The 19,301-nt window shown below is 47.0% G+C and overlaps 3 protein-coding genes and 1 pseudogene across 4 annotated transcripts; 2 read left to right on the forward strand and 2 right to left on the reverse strand.

Moving 5' to 3' along the window:
- Positions 1 to 2,394, forward strand: LOC135625081 (DELLA protein SLN1-like). The gene is made up of 2 exons (XM_065129395.1): positions 1 to 131; positions 233 to 2,394. Exon 2 carries the CDS (start codon positions 320 to 322, stop codon positions 2,105 to 2,107), a length of 1,788 nt encoding a protein of 595 aa, XP_064985467.1. The 5' UTR covers positions 1 to 131; positions 233 to 319; the 3' UTR covers positions 2,108 to 2,394.
- Positions 2,395 to 2,552: 158 nt separating this feature from the next.
- Positions 2,553 to 10,699, reverse strand: LOC135625082 (uncharacterized). Of its 2 annotated transcripts, XM_065129396.1 has the most exons (5): positions 6,836 to 10,699; positions 6,439 to 6,554; positions 3,411 to 3,922; positions 3,134 to 3,309; positions 2,553 to 3,063 (listed from the first exon to the last, which is right to left on the reverse strand). In XM_065129396.1, exons 1-3 carry the CDS (start codon positions 6,973 to 6,975, stop codon positions 3,813 to 3,815), a joined length of 366 nt encoding a protein of 121 aa, XP_064985468.1. In that variant the 5' UTR covers positions 6,976 to 10,699; the 3' UTR covers positions 2,553 to 3,063; positions 3,134 to 3,309; positions 3,411 to 3,812. The 2 variants fall into 2 exon arrangements, 1 of the variants encoding a protein (XP_064985468.1); XR_010491892.1 differs by having other exon boundaries at positions 2,553 to 3,309; positions 3,411 to 6,554; positions 6,849 to 10,699.
- Positions 10,700 to 11,847: 1,148 nt separating this feature from the next.
- Positions 11,848 to 12,858, forward strand: LOC103969816 (AP2/ERF and B3 domain-containing protein Os01g0693400-like; annotated as a pseudogene).
- A 1,803-nt stretch (positions 12,859 to 14,661) lies between these two features.
- Positions 14,662 to 16,849, reverse strand: LOC103969817 (transcription factor NIGT1-like). The gene is made up of 5 exons (XM_009383459.3): positions 16,558 to 16,849; positions 16,301 to 16,488; positions 15,924 to 16,206; positions 15,773 to 15,849; positions 14,662 to 15,288 (listed from the first exon to the last, which is right to left on the reverse strand). The coding sequence occupies exons 1-5, from the start codon at positions 16,676 to 16,678 to the stop codon at positions 14,995 to 14,997; spliced, it is 963 nt and encodes a 320-aa protein (XP_009381734.2). The 5' UTR covers positions 16,679 to 16,849; the 3' UTR covers positions 14,662 to 14,994.
- Positions 16,850 to 19,301: the final 2,452 nt, after the last annotated feature.

Below are 19,301 nucleotides of genomic sequence, written 5' to 3' on the forward strand. Positions count from 1 at the left end.
GATTAATTTAAGCTGGTGGATGATTTCTAAGGGCTTGTGAAAGGGAAGGAGGGTGGAATCAGTTCAGTGTGGGAGAGAGAGATGCCTCCTGATTAATTTGTTCCACTATATTCATTCCAGCCTGCGCCCAAGTTTGTTCCCACGCCCCCTTCTCGCTCTCTCTCTCTCTCTCTCGATCTGTTCCTTCCAGTCACGCCCTTTGATTCTTCTTCATTTTATTCTTCGGTCACAGCTAGTCGTGGCGTCCGAGCCTTTTCACAGGAGAGAAAGAGAAGGATTGGCCACTCGGATCGCTACTTCAAGAAAAAGAAGGAGAAAAATGAAAGGAGGTCATCAAGATACTCTCCACGGCGGAGGGGGTTGGTACGCCGTGGCGCCGGAGATGGAGCGTGGGAAGCGGAAGACGACGATGGGGGCGGCTGAGGAGGGCGGTGAGGTCGACGAGCTGCTGGCAGCGCTGGGGTACAAGGTTCGGTCGTCGGACATGGCCGACGTTGCACATAAGCTGGAGCAGCTGGAGATGGCCATGGTGAGCAGCGCCGCCACAAACGACGACGCCCTCCTATCCCACCTCGCCTCCGACACCGTCCACTACAATCCCTCTGACCTCTCTACCTGGGTGGATAACATCCTCTCCGAACTCAACGCCCCTCCTCCCCCTCTCCCCACGCCACCACCCCTGACCTCCGCCGACGCCTACGACCTCAAACCACTCCCAGCTCTTCCCGCACCCGCCGACCCGCTCGTGTTGGGGTCCGATCTCCAGTCCGAGGTCACGCCGTCCCCGAGAGACAGGAAGAGGATGAAGGTCTGCAGTTCACCTCCGTCGTCGTCGACGACCACGGACACGGCAACTTCTGCCGCGGCGGCGATGCCGGTGGTGGTGGTAGACTCGCAGGAGGCCGGGATCCGCCTCGTCCACGCCCTGTTGGCGTGTGCGGAGGCGGTGCAGCAGGATAACCTCAAGGCGGCGGACGCCCTCGTGAAGCAGATCTCGGTGCTGGCCACGTCCCAGGGCGGCGCGATGCGCAAGGTCGCCGGGTACTTCGCGGAGGCCCTCGCCCGCCGAATCTACCGGCCGCAGCCCCGGGGGGGCGTGGGATGCTGTTCCTTCGACTCCGTGGCCTTCGACGATATGCTCCACATGCACTTCTACGAGAGCTGCCCCTTCCTCAAATTCGCACACTTCACCGCCAACCAGGCTATCCTCGAGGCCTTCGCCGGCTGTCGCCGCGTCCATGTGGTCGACTTCGGGATGAGGCAGGGGATGCAGTGGCCTGCCCTCCTCCAGGCTCTGGCCCTCCGTCCTGGTGGCCCGCCCTCGTTCCGCCTCACCGGCATCGGTCCGCCGCAGCCGGACAACTCGGACGCACTGCAGGACGTGGGATGGAAACTTGCGCAGCTTGCAGAGTCCATCCGCGTCGACTTCCGCTACCGCGGGTTCGTGGCCGCCAGCCTTGCGGATCTGGAGCCCTACATGCTGCTCGATCAAGACGCCGACGGCGGTGGCGGAGGGAAGGACGAGGAGCCGGAGGTGGTGGCGGTGAACTCGGTATTCGAGCTGCATCGGCTGCTGGCGCGGCCAGGGGCTCTGGATAAGGTGCTGGGGACGGTCCGGGCGGTGCGGCCACGGATCGTCACGGTGGTGGAGCAGGAGGCGAACCACAACGGAGGGACGTTCCAGGAGCGGTTCACGGAAGCACTGCACTACTACTCGACCATGTTCGACTCGCTGGAGGGCGGGGCAGCGGCGGCGGGTGCGGACGATGGTGGGCCGGACCAGGCGTTGTCGGAGGTGTACCTGGGGCGGCAGATCTGCAACGTGGTGGCGTGCGAAGGGGCGGAACGGACGGAGCGGCACGAGACGCTGGCACAGTGGCGGGGGCGGATGGACCGCGCCGGCTTCGAGCCCGTCCCCATTGGCTCCAACGCCTTCAAGCAGGCGAGCATGCTGCTCGCCCTCTTCGCTGGCGGTGACGGGTATAGGGTGGAGGAGAAGGACGGCTGCCTCACCCTCGGCTGGCACACCCGCCCCCTGATCGCGACCTCCGCCTGGCGCGTCGCCGCACCCGCCGAAGATCCTCTCTCTGCCTCGGCCGCGCGCTGATCATCACAAAAGCGACACCATCTTTCTCAATCTGAAGGCAGAACGCAGGTCAGCCGTCCGATGGGTATCTCCCGATCCGATCGTCTTCCCCTTTGGCGGTGCGGTATAACAGGCGCAGTCGCTGGCGTAGGCCCGGCTCGGGGGCGCAGCGGGCCCCGTCTTCCACTCCCTCTCTTTTATTATCATTATCATAGAATGTAACTTGAGCTCCTCCTTGTTCCCTCAATGGTTGATCTACTGGGATTACCTGAATATAATCTCATCCACTCTTCTTGTCTGGCAAACAAGGGTAGAAGAGCTGTGCTTTTGTTCTCCAAAGAAGTCATGGAGTGACAATTAGCCACACTGGTGGAGGCAGATTAATTTAAAAGAGGTACAAAATCATATTATTATTATTATTATCATTAACGAGCTGCAAAATGTGGATCATTGAAGGGCTGGTTACCTGGGAGGATAGTGGAGTCGTCCCCACCACAGTAGCCCAATCGAGATCAGGTAGGCGTCAGAAGAGAAGAGAGTATGTGAGAGGCATTGGGTCTACCAGTCCAGGCTGGAGAGGGCCACTAGGGCCCCACCACCACTAAGGGGTATCTCTGGTTAAGGGGTCAAATCAACTGCGACCGTCTTCCCGGCACTCTGAGCGGGCTGCACGATGGCTGGGGGGATCGGAGCGAAACCTTAGTAAATAAACAACAACAAAAATAATGCAGAGATGGGGAGGAATCCTCGAGGGATGCATCTCTTGGGACCGTAGAACATCGTTGGCGGTGGTAGACAAATGGCTGTAGAGGTTGTCCGGCCTGTTCGATCCGCCCAATCCTGCTCAAATGCTGCTACTTTGTTACAAGGTTCACATGCTCATTTCTTACACCAAGTTTACTTAATGTGCCGGTGTCAGCTCACGTGAATCACCCCCTGGTCCAGTAAAGTCCAGCTGTCTCTCGCTTCTCCTTTCCCTGGCAGAAGAAAGATAAGGCACAGTACCATGTGTCAACCAAAAGGCACCTAGTTTTGGATCATTGATACCATTGACAAGTACATTCCATGCTTCGGATATAGCTCTCTCAACATAGGCTTGTATGAACACAATTCTTGATGTCGACCTCATCATTGCATAATTCCGCTCAGCTACTGAGATGTTTCAGATGAATGAATCCGGGCCACTTGTGTAGAATCAACCCACCGAAAAAAAGGAAATTTCACTGCAATTTGCCGACTTGTCAGATCAATCAAAACCGGAACAGATCACTCGTGGCACTATTGTTTTATTTTTCAAGAGGCACTATTAATTTTCAGAACATACTTCCCTGACTTCGATGAGGGCATTTAGAACACCAAGTGGACCACTATTTTGGGGTCTAACACATCGGGCGAGCTGTCCCTTCCACGATCACTTTATTTAGAAGAATGGCATAATGTTGAGCTAATCGGAAACCTCTTGTTCACAATCTGTTCCTGGAGAGCTAAAGCAAAGAGGCATCTCTTAGTGAGCAGGAGAACAGAATTGGAAGTGCGCTGGTTGTCTGATCAGCTAGTCTTAGACTTTGAAAGGTCCTCCATGTATAGTACACATCACCAAATGCATCAACCTGCTCGTATGGTCATTCTTTATTGGAACAAGTGTATGTTTAAATATCGTGCACATCACCTAACCCTGTATATACTATGTCAATTTCAACACAAACAGTAGTGTTTGTTTCCTACCTCATGGAGTCTGAGTAGCCCACATCACACCAACCTGCTCGTGTAAGAAAGAAATATTCTCTTCTTTCTCCTTCCTATGAAAGCTACCCTGTCCCACGGCAAACGCCTTCTCTGAGAAGCCAAGTCAAATATTATCAAACAATTTTATCGGCTAAAAGACCAAATTTAGCTCTACCTAATTCACACTGACAGAGATGTATCAAAACCTTATCAGAAGTGATTGACATTGCAGCCTTAAACCACTGTACTCGACAGCATTGCTGCATTAAGCCACCTAACATGTCACCATCAAACCAATCGTTCTAATCAAATTCCACCAAGCGGCAGGTCTTCAAGTACAGGAAAATTCTGATGGCAACAAGTGATCACGCAAAGCCCCGCTAACAGATTAAACACAACTTTTTTGGTATTATGCAATACTGAAGAGTCATGTTAACAAACGTAGCTACTGCACGTTATACAAATTTTCTATTACTTGGAGGAAATCACACCAACCAAAATTAATTCCAAATGAACTTGCAATAATCTAGGATCCAGCAACTTGAGAGTTTGTCACCTTGTTTCAATTATAAAAAAAAAACACTGATCACTCATATGATCTTTTTTGTGTCAATATAACTGATACCATCATCCTAGCTTATTGACAAAGGGACATTTTTTTAGTATCCTTGACATAATTAGTAGCACAATAAATTGACCAAATTGACACTATATTTGTTTGCAAGGATACCAAATCTCAAGTTAGCTGATACCATTTACCATTCGGTTTCCTGTAGCCGACCAACAGTTCTGCAAACCATCTAAACAAATCTCAAAAGCCATCAGGCGACCAACAGATGTCACGTGCAGCTAAAGAAGAATCAACAAGAGTTATCTAGGAAAAGCAAACTTCAGTGCAAGTTGTTTGATGCATTTCTATAACTGCCGGAACTAAGGAACAACTCAATGAACCAAGTCCTATATAACTTATTCCAAGCACCTAGGAAGGCAAGAGAATGGTAGATCTTAAGATATGACATATCTCACTAAGAAGCATGGTTTCGCAATCAACCATTCTTAAATAAGCATTGTTCAAATAAGAGGTCTGGAATCAAGAGGATAAATTTGCAGGTACACACCAAGAGTCACAATTATGTATGGCAGTAGTGTATCGGTCAAGGCGTGGATTGATTATCAATGTATCAAGTGTCGATATATTGGAACATATCTAGTCTCAAAAAAATTCTTAGAAAAACTGAAAAGAAAAGAAGAAACCACTTGGTACTGGGCCTGTACCAAGCAGTATATGTACTATATTGGATGTACCAGATGGCACAGCCAGTGTGCTGGAAGACGTCCAGCTTTCTGCACGCTGGTAGGCTGGAACATTCACAACAACTTAGACCTATTATTCTAGGCTTGCAAGCCTTGGCACACATGACAACTTAGACCTATTACCATAGGCTCCTTTCTGGGTGAACACTAGTTAGTTTTCCTTGAATGTAAGAACAAGAAGAGTCTGAAGCCCAAAGTTCTGAAGTTTTTAGACATATCAAGAGACAGGTCTGCTATTTGGTCCCGACGGTGCTCATCCTGTCCAACATCAAGCTAATTAGCCTTGTGTCAACATATTGGCAAGTGGTGCTAACTCTTGACCCAACCCAACCAAGTTAATGCCAAGTTCAACTGATTTTAGTTGTATCCATGTTCGCCAAGTTTAAATGTTAAGGTTTTCCAAATGAGTACCTTACTCAAGGACCGCTCGACCCCCTCTCCTACAGCAAAGCAAAAAAAAATCATCCATCGAAAGATAATTTCTCCAATTCTGTGGGAAAATAAGTAGAAGAGATGTTTTTCGAGATAAAAAAATGATATATTCATTGTTCTACTTCTATTTCTGGCATGGCTTTTACAAGTTACAGTTGAGCAATCTTAACTATTGTCTAGCTACATAGTCACAAGTCAAATAGAGCCCACTAGGCATACAAATCTAAAGGTGCTCCAACCCTGCCAAGTATCATATAGGAGAAAGTAAACTCCAGTTTGGTTCTTCTCTAAACCTTTCACATGATGCCAATGATATCAGTTAACGTGACCAGCAGTTGTGCCCGAAAGAAATATTTCTAGTAGGGTTTATACCGACAAACTGTAAAGAAAACATCTCAAAATTATTATAGAAATTTAGGTACAATGATAAAATTGAAACGATCCAAAGAAAATTAGCATGGCTCAAATCTAGAAATGGTTCAATATTTTTAAAATAAAAAATTAATTAGTTTTGGCACTTGTCAACAGATACCTCTCCATTGGGCTTCGAAGCAATGTATTATCTATCAACAACTTATCTAGCCATCTAATCGCCAACAAACCAGACTTACTGATTTGTAGATAGGGCAACAAACGTAAGCTAATCCCAACATTGCACGACTACATTCCTTAACCCTGCGCTTTTGCTATAACATCGAACCCGTCAGCACGACTACCAACAATTCTGCGTTACTAACCGACCCAAATGACTGCACTATCATCGGATATGATCATCCGATTACAAGCTCCAAGACGAAGAAAGCGGCAAACATGTGATGTAACAATGGAACAAGATAAAAGAATGGGCCATCGCGATCAAGAAAATAAGGGTTTAGGCTTACCACCGGCGAGGATGAAGGCGAGGCAGGGGAAGGAGCCCGAATCGATCAAGATCCGGCTTGACGACCCGCCGCAGAAGCCATCGAGATACGTCGGAAAGATACCGGCGACGCCCAACCTGAGAAGAACCAACACAAACCATGAAGCTGGAGGAGGATGAAGAAGCGGACACCGGCTTCTCTGCGTCCTCGTCGGTTGGTTTCCGCTCCTCTCTTAAAAGACTCGCAGCGTATTCAAAGAATTTTCCTTCTTTTTTGGCTCTATGTTTTTTTTTTTTTCCAAAAACGTGTCGAAAAGTGATTCGCCGCCAATATTTTACTTATCTTAATATCAAGTGTCAATAGCGCGGAATTAATACAATTTTTGGAGCATTATTTCATCAATTGGTCAAATTGTTACCTGTAGGACGTACCAGCGAGATCCATATGGCAGTGGGTGGGACCGACCACGATCGCTCCGACCCGACGCAGCGCCCTCCTCGTCGCTGGCACACAGCCTTCCCCCACCCCGACAACCAAAGCCGGCTTCGCGGCACTCATATTATCCCACTCCTACCCCGCCCACCTCAAACAGAGCCACGCCCTTCTCCTCGCCACCGGCCTCGCCCGCAAGAACAGCCTCCTCACCCGGATCCTGCTTTCTCTGATGTCTTCCGGACACGTGGCCTACGCCCGCAGCCTGTTCGACGATATGCACAAGCCCCGCGTCTTCCTCTGGAACACCCTCCTCCGGTGCTACGTTAAAGGCGCCACTGAGGATCATGAAGACGCGTCAGTCCCGCTTAGTCATTTCCTCAATCTTCTTCTCAGACCAATGACGTTCGACACGCATATCGAAGGTATCATATAGGTCAGCGGCGGCCTCCTCCGGCCGCTCCTCCACACCCTCCTTGCGGCGGATCTCCTCCCGTGTCTCCTTTTCGTGAAGAGCGGCCGGCTTCTTCTGCTCGCACTGGTCGCTGCCGGCGATAAAACCACGGCCGAAGAGGACCCGCGCCTCGTGGGGATTCTGGTATAAGGCGTTAATGTCGCGGAAGGTGGCTTCAGTGTTCTCCCATTCGAATGAGAAACGGAACTTTTCGCTAGGCTTAATCACCCGCTGCTTCTTGGGCTTCTTGGACCCCAAGTATTGCTCCCTGTTGGCGTCGAGCTCCTTATCCCGCTCGCGCTCACGGTTTCGGACGCGACGATCACAGTCCCGGTCGTGGTCGCGTCGGCGGCTGGAGTCGGAGGGCTGCGGAGGAGATCGAGGGCAGCTCGGCGGTGCTCGGCGACGACCTTCTCGCGGCGCTGGCGCTCGGCCTTGGACATGAAGACGGGCTTGGCGTCTGCGGCCGATGGCAGCTTCCGAAGGTCGCGGTCGTCGGCGGAGCGCTTCATTGCTGTCGTCGATGCCGGCTAGGAGGAGGAGAAGGTGGGGTTTCGACTTCGATTCGATCGCTTGGCTCGTCGCAGGAGGGGAAAGAGAGTTTCTGGGAGATTCTACAGATGTTTTGGTTCGCTCGTTCTTTCGTGCCTCCGAAGAATTTCCGAAATCAGATCGGGCACGACCGTTACAATCCGTAGAGTACGTATTCCCTCACGCAACAGCCCGCGTGGGCATATACCGGTGCTTAATCTGTTCGGATTCGAGTCAGACATGGGTCATAATACAACCGATAAAGAATCAAGAGAACCAATAAATCCGATAGACATCGCGTCTAATAAGCACCGTTCGGGATAATTTGAAGCTTAATACCCGGTTTCGTCCTTTAGTAGATCCAAGGTTCGCGGCCATAATGGACGGTCAACATCCATTTGCAGTACCATACATCATCTGAAACGATGGAAAACCGCAGAATGCCATTACACCAGTTGTGTGTTTCGTACAAAACTTTCTTCCGACTAATTCAGAAATCAGAACAAGATTTCAACAAAAACAGCTTATACAAACATTATAATAAGTCGTGTAAACCATCGCTCCTGATATCCAAAAAAGAGGTGCTTTAATGTAGATATTACGGTCGAACTTTATCACCTTGTAAGAAGAACTCGCTACAGACATCTAATGATGAGTGACTCAATCATGCACAGGAAACAAGCGTGCAGCAGGACGATGTGATCCATCAAATTCAAGCGTTAAACTTATTGACTAGTTTGTCCTCTACCTCTGAATTAATGGAAGGCACTGATGGTGACCCGAGAAACAAATGGAACCATGTACTATCTGCAGAATCTATGAGAAGCGAGAATGCAGAATAAATGCCCACGGAGGTATAGAGATCAAGGATGAAAGTAGTTGTTCATATGTAACTTGCACTGTCCAAGATACTTGTTCTGATTTTGATAACAAAAATGCCATAAACAAAGCAACAAGCCATGTCAATATTATTGCCAAAAAACAAACTAAACATACCAATAAAATCCTTGGGAGCACAAAAGACTGTTAGCATCCAATAAAAACTATCAAAAACAGAAGCAAATAATTATGTGATAACATTTCCCTAATTTCTGGACGACACCATAGTCCTAGCAGATATCATAGTCGAAACAGAACTTATATGCATTTAAATTAAATTTATCAAAGCATAGGTGCAGGGTTGGATCTTGTATATTGCATAATACCTATTCTAATGATCCAGCTTCATGGGTACCCATTAACAGAAACCGCAATCAAAAGGCACACTCTTCTTCAAGGTCCTGTATCACGTGGCACAGCTCAAATCTCCAGTGGACTTTAGGATCTGCAGACACAAATGACAGCTAAAACAAATCCAGAAACCATAGAACCGATCAACTTATAATCATCTTTGAAGTCTCTAGCTTATTTCCTTTCATCTCACACAGGGTTTTGGATACAAACTCATCATCTCTTATAATCAACTTGTAATCAACTTATAAACAAATCCCAGATGCATTCAAACTCATCATCTCTTCCTCTTATCTATCTGATAAATTATATAATATATTTAAGATTTTTCGAGGCTGTTACCAAACAGCCTAGCTGGAAAACTGTTCAGCTGCTAGAAAATCTCTTTACTTCTATACCAGCAGTTGTTATCTACATGTAAGGCGAGTTTGAGTGACAAAAATCTTCTTGCATCTGTGCTTCAAACTTCCTAAGTAACCTGGAATTGGCTTTACAGATAAATATTCAATATATACCTATGTGAAACACATGTTAGATCTTTTGATGAAACCATTTAAACTAACCGCAGCAGAGATCTCAAGGAAATTACTCGTCTAGCTTATTAGGCGTTCTTAGAGTTTGAGCTTTTTTGGGGAAGAAATTATGCTCGACAGAATAGCTGGTATTAACCTAAGATTAAAGTCGATGTCCTAAATTTCATTTGAGATACTGACCTTTCTCCGTAGTTGCTGAATCCAACTTGCAGACAATGGTTCTCCAAGAAATTTGCTAGCTTTTTGAATATGCATCAAAGAAGGAAAGCACCGAAAGAAGTTGCACATTCAGCCAGCATGAGAAATCAAGGAACGTTTTCCTGGTGAAGTTTGTCTATCTTAATGATGAAGGAAGTTGGCAGCCAGTTAGTTTGAGGAGCATGCTATAAAGGCATGGCTCCAAACATGGAAGATCAAGCCCATACAAGATCTACTTAAGACCCAAGAGCTGTTAATTGATACTGTTGAAAACAAACCTTAAAATGCTAGACTCTTAATCGAATGACTAATTCTAGGGAGAACTTGGAATTCCTGAAATATTGTAAGGGGGAAAAAACATAATTAGGCAAATCACACTGCACTGAGAAACGTGATGATAAATAGATTAAAATAAAAAGTAACATGCCAGATAATTTTGAGCACATAAAGAATTGTGTCATAGAGTAAAAATTCGACAAGCAGATGGCAGGGTATGTATACTAATCCGTGAGACACGTGGTCATTTCATTCAACAACTGTATAACTTTAAAGGAATTAAAGATGCCCAGCAAAATTATTAACGGAGGCTAATTAAGATTAAATTCTCGATACAAGATGTCTGTTTTCCAAGTATTAGCTAGAATGAAAAAGATGCTTGAAGTTAGACTGGAGGAGCACCCACCTGATGCTTGAAGTTAAGCCTGTGAAACAAAGTTCAATTCTAGATAGGTTTCATATGAATCCGGCAAGGCAAAAAGTGAAGAGATCCAAAAGCAAACCGAGTTGGGCATGCCAAGAACGACAATTCACGATGAAAATTTAGTCAGCGGGACCTTGATCCTAGACCTCCATTCACCCGAATTCCAAGAGGCAAGAGAAAGAAGAAGGCGCCGCGTCAGGAATCACGAATCGGATAAGGGCTCGTCTTGCAGCCGCTGTTGTTCCTTTCTCTCCATCTCTTGCTGGTACCTGGCCAACCTCTCCTTCATCTTCTCCTGTGTGTAACAAGAATGTGCCATTCGTCAACTTAGGGCACAAAGACAAGGGGGCGGAGGTGGTGGCGGTACCTTGTAGTTGATCTCAACGCGGTGCATGACATAGAAGCCGAGGACTCCACCGAGGATGGTGCCGATCATGATTCGGATGGACGCCCACCGGGTAGACGCCACCATCGTCAGTCCCTCCTCTCTCTCTATTTTCTCCCTCTTCGCGGCTCTCCACCCGCGAAGCCCTCGAGATTAAAAGGTGTCACTTCTTGGGCTTCTAAGGGCCCATCGCATAGCGTACGGAAGGTTATTCAATAGCCAGTGGAGTCATACGGGAAATATCTAGAATAGTCTACTCCCCAAAAAATCTTAATTTTCTAAAATTACATCCTGGATTTTCGAACAAGGAATTATATTCCCTTTCATCCTCGGCAAAGGACGGAAAATGATCATAACATGTGAATAGTGTATCCTCGTATCTTAAAAGGAACTGTCAAGTATTGTATCAAGTATTAAAAGAAGTTGGAAGAGTGTGTGATAAGAATTTAAGGTCGTGTCATCGGATTGGACTATTAGTTGCTTGTTCGAGGTCGACAATCGAACTGAATTATCTTTTGATGATATTGATCTGCGGTCGGTCGGAGCAGAAGCTTCATTTCTGCTAGCGGTAGACTGCGGTTCTGCTGCGCACACACGTCAAGTGGATACCGATGCGCATCATCCCGGAGAACAGCGAGAGAGATGAAAGCAATAAGCAACGCCATGATCAATGCGAGGGGGGATGCATTTGGCGTGTGAGTTAGCTATCATGTGAACCCCACAGAATCCAATTTGCGTCCCTGCCTTTCGTCACCCAATCGCATCCAAGACCAGAAGAAGAGAAGAAGAAGAAGAAGAGAGAGAGAGAGAGAAGTACCTCCAATGTAAACATTTCCAAGCCACACGATAAATCTCGCCTGCAACACGCTAACATGGTTGTCTATATAAGCTGTGGAGACCTCCTCGTATAAAGAATTCAACCCTATCTCTATCTCTCTCTCTCTCACTCTCTCCTTAGCTTGGCCATAACCATCTGCCACATGCCACCTGCCTTAGCCATGGAGGGTGGCTGCGTGGAAGAGGCGTCTAGCGACTGGGTGAAGCGGCTGCATCTGAGCAAAGTCCCACAGCGCATTGGCAGCGGCGTCAGCGTGGTGCTGAATCCGTCCGCTGAGGGCGGGGGGATCGAGGCCGAGTCGAGGAAGCTGTCGTCGTCCTGGTACAAAGGCGTCGTCCCCCAGCCGAATGGCCGGTATGGCTCCCAGATCTACGAAAGGCATCAGCGGGTGTGGCTCGGCAACTTCGGCGATGAGGCCGAGGCAGCGCGAGCTTACGACATCGCCGCGCAGTGGTTCCGTGGCTCGGCAACTTCAAGCCTCTCACGGAGTCCAACGACGAGGAGGCCGCCGAGCTGTCCTTCCTCGTGGCGCACTCCGAGGCGGAGATCGTGGACATGCTGCGCAAGCACACGTACCACGACGAACTCCAGCAGAGCAAGCAAGCCTTGCGCTCAGCTCGGGAGATATTGTTCGACAAGGTGGTCACGCCGAGCGACGTGGGGAAGCTGAACAGGCTCGTGATACCGAAACAGCACGCCGAGAAGCATTTCCCGCTGAAGAGTGGCACGCAGCGTGGCCCTCAACGGAGTGCTGCTCAACTTTGAGGACGCCGCTGGCAAGATGTGGAGGTTTAGGTACTCGTATTGGAACAGCAGCCGGAGCTACGTAGTGACAAAAGGATGGAGCCGGTTTGTGAAGGAGAAGAGCCTGAAGGCCGGTGATCTGGTGAGTTTCTGGCGTTCCACCGGGCCGGAGAAGCAGCTGTGCATAGACTGGAAAACCAGTCCGGTCGCGTGCAACCGCGCTGTGCCGCCCGCTATCAGGCCTCTTCCCGTCGTGAAGCTGTTTGGTGTGGACATATCAGGAGTCCCGGCGAGCGGTGACGACGGGAAGAGAGGCAGAGAGATGGAGTTATTTCCACCACCACAGTTCTTCAAGAAGCAATTCGTAGAGGCTCTGTAGTCTATCGATTTCTTTGTTCTTCCTGTTTTGATCCTACTTTTGCTTTGGTTTCATGAATCATGTACATCGTGTTACACAACTTAGATTTCTTGGCTCACCAAAAGCACAAAAAAGAAGTTATATTTGGTGAAGCGAGTAGAACCGAGACGCCACATGGTTGACTATGTTCCCCCTTCATTCAAACTGAACACTCGGTTGTTTGAGCCGTCCCATAAAACCATTCCAGTCTAACACTGCAGGCTCGCATTCTAGAAGCAAAATGTGTCGGATACTTTGCTTATGATCCGACATGGCAAACTTGTGTCTTTGGCGAGAGAGTCTTCTCAACTATAGTCATTTGCGAGTAAATGCAACGGCAGGGCGGTGATGAGTGGTAGCTGCCAGAACAATGAGGCTTCCGTTTCTTTGTTGACTTTAATCGACTTGTATGCATCGTTTCGACGAGGAAAACGCACGGTGTCTCGTGAGATGGATCATCTCACCACAGAGGTCGAGCGGAAGAACGCGTAGGTTGATCCTTATTGGTCCATTAGACGTACCACGTTAAGTCTCACAACTGCAGACAATCGAATCAAATTAACCATGGCGGATGATGCTTCGTGCGTCGGTTTCAGTCATTGTTCATGAATCAAACATCTAGTTATCCAATATTATATTGACGATTCTACGTACATATATGCACAAGAATTGGGCAGGACGAGTGGTTCGTATCGATCACGAGCTTGCGATTGCAGTCTCTCGTCGAGCTCTCGAATGGTGTTGTCAAGTTGCATATGTGGATTACCACTTGTAGCGGCAAGCATACCAACTCGCGCTGCCAGTTTGCTTTCCCGGCCCGAAAGCTGCATCTGGCTTTGCACCAACTTGCAGAAACCATGAGCCCCATCTGCCATCTTCGCTTGGTACGACACCTCTGGTGTTTCTTTATATATATACATTCATATAATTATTGTCGTTGTTATTATTGCTACTGTTACTACAAATAGCTTAATATAACTTGGTAGCTTTCTAATGGGATCGTAGACATGTCACGAGCTTGAATATTGTTTGTTTGTGATGATTTAAGAGTAAATGACAGCAGCTTGCGATGGTTGATAATTGATAATGTATATTTTGGGTTCAAAACATGTCACAACCGATACCACGTCGCGCTAAGTCAGAATCCATACTAAGGCATTGTTTAGCATGTCCCGTCCCGGAATCTCAGGGCGGTGCCGTCTAACACTGTCCGGCGCGTCCCAGGACAACAACCACATAGTACCGTCTGATCCCCCAAGGATCAATCGCCATGTCGAATCTGCGTGTGACCGACCCTCGTACAATAATATAAAAGCCCCTTGTAGGCATTCGACCAAGAGAAGACAAACAAGAAGAGAACCTGACTTACTCATCGGAGGGGCCAAAGTCGAGGATCACCCAACGAATGCCATTTTTGCAAGCAAGCGGCCAGCCTCGAGCCATGAGCGTCTCAACCCAAGAGTTGTCATCCAGTGCACAAGGGCGAGCTGCCAACCAGCCTAGAGATTGAGAGACGCTACTCAACATCATGACACCGACACTCGTTGCAAGGGTCTGACCGACCTCGTCAACCGGTTCAATCAACCTGAAACTCCCAACATCGACTTGTGAACCAAACCGTACTGACTCATCAGCCACGGTGTATTTGTTCACCAACAATAATTATGATTAATCACATGAGAACAATGATTGCAAAATGATCAAACAGGGGATCACATGTCAATAGATGTTCTAATATTATATTGCATTATCAACAAATAAATGGATGAATTAGTGATAATTAACAAGCTATAGATGGGGGCATGCACATTATGCGCGTATCCGTTAGTAAGGTTAAGGTTTATGATGAACAATCACTGCCAAATTCTCAGCCAAGGTGACGAGAGAAAGTGAAACACACTTAAAGCTGCAATGGAGTCTTCCTTCTCATGCATGGCATTCACGAGCGTTTCTGGTCGTGCCATATAAACCACCATTGGCATATATCTATTACCGTGGACTGCAGAGGTGATGAGAAAGCTCCGTTACAAACCGAGGAAACAGAACTCTATCGCCGTAGACTCATGAGAAGGGAGGTGAAGCCGTCGTTAGTCTGGGAAGCTGCAGAGGTGGTAGGGAACGGAGACTTGCTGCCATCATCCCCCATGCTGTCGTCTTCTCCACCTGAGCGTGATGGATCTCTGCGGCTGCTTCTGCTGATATCTCGAGTCCGATGGATGCGATGCCACCGGGGCGTACATTCCGTTCGAAGGAGCACGAGCACCATTCCCAGGTTGTGCTGCAGCAGCAACTGCCGCATCCGCCATGTTGTAATCTGGGGATGGAACCACAATTCCACCGACCAACACAACCTGCGGACTCACCGCGAGACTGCCATTGCTGCTACACTGGACTGCAGGGCTCCGTCGTCTTCCGTGCAGCCGATATTTCTGATCAAAATACCTACCTTCAGTATGTTTTGAACATAAATTTGCTGTAGAAAACATTGTGATTGATGCCCTGTTCTACGTATCCGATTCCACCTAAACCATGCTTAGAAGATTACTACAGCGTTATGGGAATCAATCTGTCACCATCTGGGCTCGAGTGGTTTGGGCAATTACTGGGTCCACCGAGATATTAAAAGGCAATGCAGCTTGACAATGGGAATCCAAGATTTTAGATGTCGATCTAGAAGAAAGATTAGTGCTCCATCTTATCATGTTTGGTCACGTCGCAGAAGATTTATCGGGGAAACATTTATGGTAGAAGCCATGGAAACGCGAGAAGGAGAATAAAGAATACGAAGCGAATCATCTGAAGGAATCCGATGCCTTGCAAGTGCAGTAGGACGACACGGAAGCACATTCTACGTACGATAAAGCGTGGTGAGCGACAGTGAGAATCTAATCGGTGAAGGATCCAACGGATCACCTGCAAATGGCTCTTGACCTCGTCGATGGTGAGGCCGTCCACCGTCATCAGCTCTCTGATCTGCTTCGGCGTGGCGACTGCATGCCGTCGAAGAGATCTAATTTTTAGAAACAAGGCATGATAATGAGATGTTCAGGTTTTAGGCTTATACCATCGGATCCACCGAGTTGATGCAGGGCGTGCAGGAAGCAGCGGTGAAGCTCCGGCGACCAACTGCGCCTTGCTTTGCGATGAGGCTGCAACTGTTCTTCCTTCTTCTCCCTGTTTCCTTCCTTAGTACCATAATCACGGCCACCATCGCCATCGGTAGTTGCGGGGATGGCAGTAGCTGCCGATGAGGCCGGTGGTGGCACGACGTACTTTTGTCTCTTAAAAGGCTGGAATGCGCTGCTGATCTTCTTCGAGATCGCTACTATAGGTTTCTTTGGTGGCTCCTACGCTCCATCAACAACATCAAAACCCCCGCTACTAAAAACCGGCATAAATCAACTGCTTAAGATTAATAGGAAAGACAATTCAGTCTCTCACCATCCTAGGAACTGTGTCCGGCTCCTGATTCCGGAGCTGGACGGATCTAAGCTTCATCTCGGACCGGACCGCTGCGCTCTTCTTAGCCTCGCTTCTTTGTTCCGACATCGGAGGTATTAACTCTTCCGTGACAGGTCCATGGTTCACCTTCTCGTCATCACCCATAACATGTCGCACGCTCTCGATCGCTGCAACCACAATTTACGACCATTTAAGCGCCATAATCCACTTCAGAACCGAGAGGTAACGAAATACACCTCGCGTAACGAGGTGGAGGCAGAGAGGCAGCTCTCGCTGGAAAGCCTTGATCTTCTTGCGCTCCTCCTCGAGCGCTCTGATGCAGTCCTGACATCGCTGCGCTCGCCCCAATAAATCCATCACCGCTGTTAATGCGTGCGGCTGCGTCTAACAGTGTTTAAAGCAGGCGAGAGCAGAATATTCTGACGGCTGTGCAAGGAACGGAAGACTCGGTAGACGAGGAAAGAAGGAAGCCGTGAGAAGGGAATCACGGTCGGGGCGTCACGTAGAAGATTTCGATTCCCTCCGACAGGAGGCGGCGTGAGATTAGAGGGAGGTGGACCGTAAGAAGAGAGAGAGATGAGGACGGCTTCGGATATTCCCGCGGTGGGATTCCGCGTCGATGCGTTGGCGTTGACTTCAGCACACGTTGGGGGGCTGATGTCGCTCCGGATGGATGAGATCTTCTTTCGTGGAAGGAATCTTAGCGGAATCTTCTTAAGATTCCGGCCGGGGTTGGGAGATCTATAGTCCCTAGTTTTGGTGGATTATGTCGAATTGCTCGAGGGAGAATCCAAAAAGTATATGCTAGTTCTTGTAGTGATCCATATTCATCCACAAGTATATGCTACTTTTCAGGCTTAGGTATCAGAGTATACGCGTAGCTACGTTTATTGGTATACATCATAACTTTGGCAACATGCAAAAAATATTACGTGACGTCTATTACTCTGTGTTGACTGCGCAACTAATGCTACCCATCAAATGTGTAAACCAAGACAAGAAGGGAGGATTCGATTGCTTCGCCTTTTAAAATACACAGCGTTGAAATGATCACCACTCTCCGAGTGAAGCTTGATATTGAATGATATGAATTTCTGCGCCTCATTGACCGCTGGTGTTGACTTCAGTTCAATTAATGTTGCGAGATTTGTAATTCCAATAGTCAAACATGTACTGAATCCGTCCAGTTGCATTAAAAATTATAACGGTTAGTTTTGCGAGGTCAATCGCTATTATAACTAATATTTGTTTGAAGTTTTTCAGTTGGTGTGCTAACAAAGTATTATTAAATATAATATTTTATTTATAAGATTTGTGTTCTATTAAGATAGATGCTGTATTTCTATTTTAAATAAAAAAATAAAAATAACTGAGTTTGGAGGTTACAAATGAGTTACGACAAGCATTTGATCTGAAACGATGGAACAAGACAAACATGATTTTTGTAATAACACTAACATCTCATTCATGAGTGTGAATCCCACAATAGATACGTTGTATGGCTCCATTCTGTAGCTGTTACTCGTAAGACTCGAGTCGCATAGCTCCCCATTTAAAACTCGATACGGAAGTCATATAAAAATCCTATTGAATGAGTCTCTTAGACTATTGAGTCCATCGACTAATCTCGCTCGCCTTTATTCTAACAAGTCTTAATAGAAAAATGATATTGTTGCCGACTCACTTTGTCACTGATGTTACAAAGCTACATAAGTGAAGGGATAAACAATTCCAAAATATATTATGTAGTCATCGATAGATGAATAAGGTTCATACCTCGCCTTTTGCCCACTAGTATCCTCAACCATAATTAAGGGAAAGCTTACACATATGTATTAAAACTTCACGTTGTGGCTTAACTTCCCCCATCTCCTTTCGGATAAACGATACAGAAATACCACCCCTTACTTGTCCCAAATAGACCAAGAGCCCAAGCAAAATATATTGTAGTAGTCTTACTCTCCTGTTGCTATCCTTGAGAGGATGTGTCCATTAGTCGTCACCATTAATGATCCCTTAAATAAAGTAATGATTATCATAACATATTACTAGCTTCACACTACCCTCTACTTAGGTATAAAAGCCAAACCCTTAGGCTAAATAGGGGCAATCGAGCTCTACCTGTACTCTCGTGAGCTTTATCAAACCCTATTTACTTTTTCACATTACTAACTTAAGTATTAGAGAGATTGAGTCAGGACATCCCTCTGAAATTAACTTTTGTGTAGGATCCTAGCATCGCTAAGGCGTTCCTTAGGAGGATGCAGAACATCATCTAGTAGAGCTAAGATACACATATGAATAACTTTAGATCATCTTCAATAGGTCAGCAGCACTTCAAGATTCCGCTTATCACTTCAGCTTCCTACTTAGGTCATCGCCCCCAACTCCCATGTGGACCCCTTTAATGGACCTGTGCCTTCGAGACTAAATTAGGTTATGTTGACTCTTTGGTCAACAACACAATGACAATAACATTTTAACACTAAAAATAAAGCTTTGAGCCCTTAGCTCTCATATGGGAGAGAGCATTGATGATGATATTTAGTTCTATATTGATCGAGGAATACGAGTTTCGAAAAGAATAAAATAGTACGAGTATGTCAATCGTATAGAGCAAAAAAAATTCTCATGAACCTATCACACATATAACGAGAGTCTTGATCCTTTGACTATGGTGGGAAAAAGTATTGATAATAATATCGATAATAATATTTATTAGGTTATTCTTATGCTCATATATGCTTTTATGGAGCTCACAAAAGTTAAATAAAATTCGTGTCTCAATCAATATATCTATGTATATATATCATTAAAATTGGCTTCATCGGAACCTAATCTGATATGGCTAATGAGGCATCGAGATCAACGAAAAATGGGTCAAATGATGCGGATCGGGCGAGACCGGCTTCACAACGCAAGACCGGATTGACTCGTTTTGGGAGTCGAATCTGACCAACCGAGTATGATTGGACTACCG

The sequence above is a fragment of the Musa acuminata genome, chromosome BXJ2-10 (genome assembly GCF_036884655.1).
Source record: "Musa acuminata AAA Group cultivar baxijiao chromosome BXJ2-10, Cavendish_Baxijiao_AAA, whole genome shotgun sequence".
In the NCBI taxonomy this organism is placed as follows: domain Eukaryota; kingdom Viridiplantae; phylum Streptophyta; class Magnoliopsida; order Zingiberales; family Musaceae; genus Musa; species Musa acuminata.

Bases quoted from the DNA above. Each gene is read 5' to 3' on its own strand.
- LOC135625082 (XM_065129396.1), bottom strand. From the start codon at position 6,975: ATGAGTGCCGCGAAGCCGGCTTTGGTTGTCGGGGTGGGGGAAGGCTGT. The intron at 6,555-6,835 runs GTAACAATTTGA...GGTTCTTCTCAG, and splicing joins CTCGCTGGTACGTCCTACAG to GTTGGGCGTCGCCGGTATCT. The intron at 3,923-6,438 runs GTAAGCCTAAAC...TTGGCTTCTCAG, and splicing joins CGCCTTCATCCTCGCCGGTG to AGAAGGCGTTTGCCGTGGGA.
- LOC103969817 (XM_009383459.3), bottom strand. From the start codon at position 16,678: ATGGATTTATTGGGGCGAGCGCAGCGATGTCAGGACTGCATCAGAGCG. The intron at 16,207-16,300 runs GTGAGAGACTGA...GATGGAGCGTAG, and splicing joins CGGACACAGTTCCTAGGATG to GAGCCACCAAAGAAACCTAT. The intron at 15,850-15,923 runs GTATAAGCCTAA...GACGGCATGCAG, and splicing joins TCAACTCGGTGGATCCGATG to TCGCCACGCCGAAGCAGATC.
- LOC135625081 (XM_065129395.1), top strand. From the start codon at position 320: ATGAAAGGAGGTCATCAAGATACTCTCCACGGCGGAGGGGGTTGGTAC.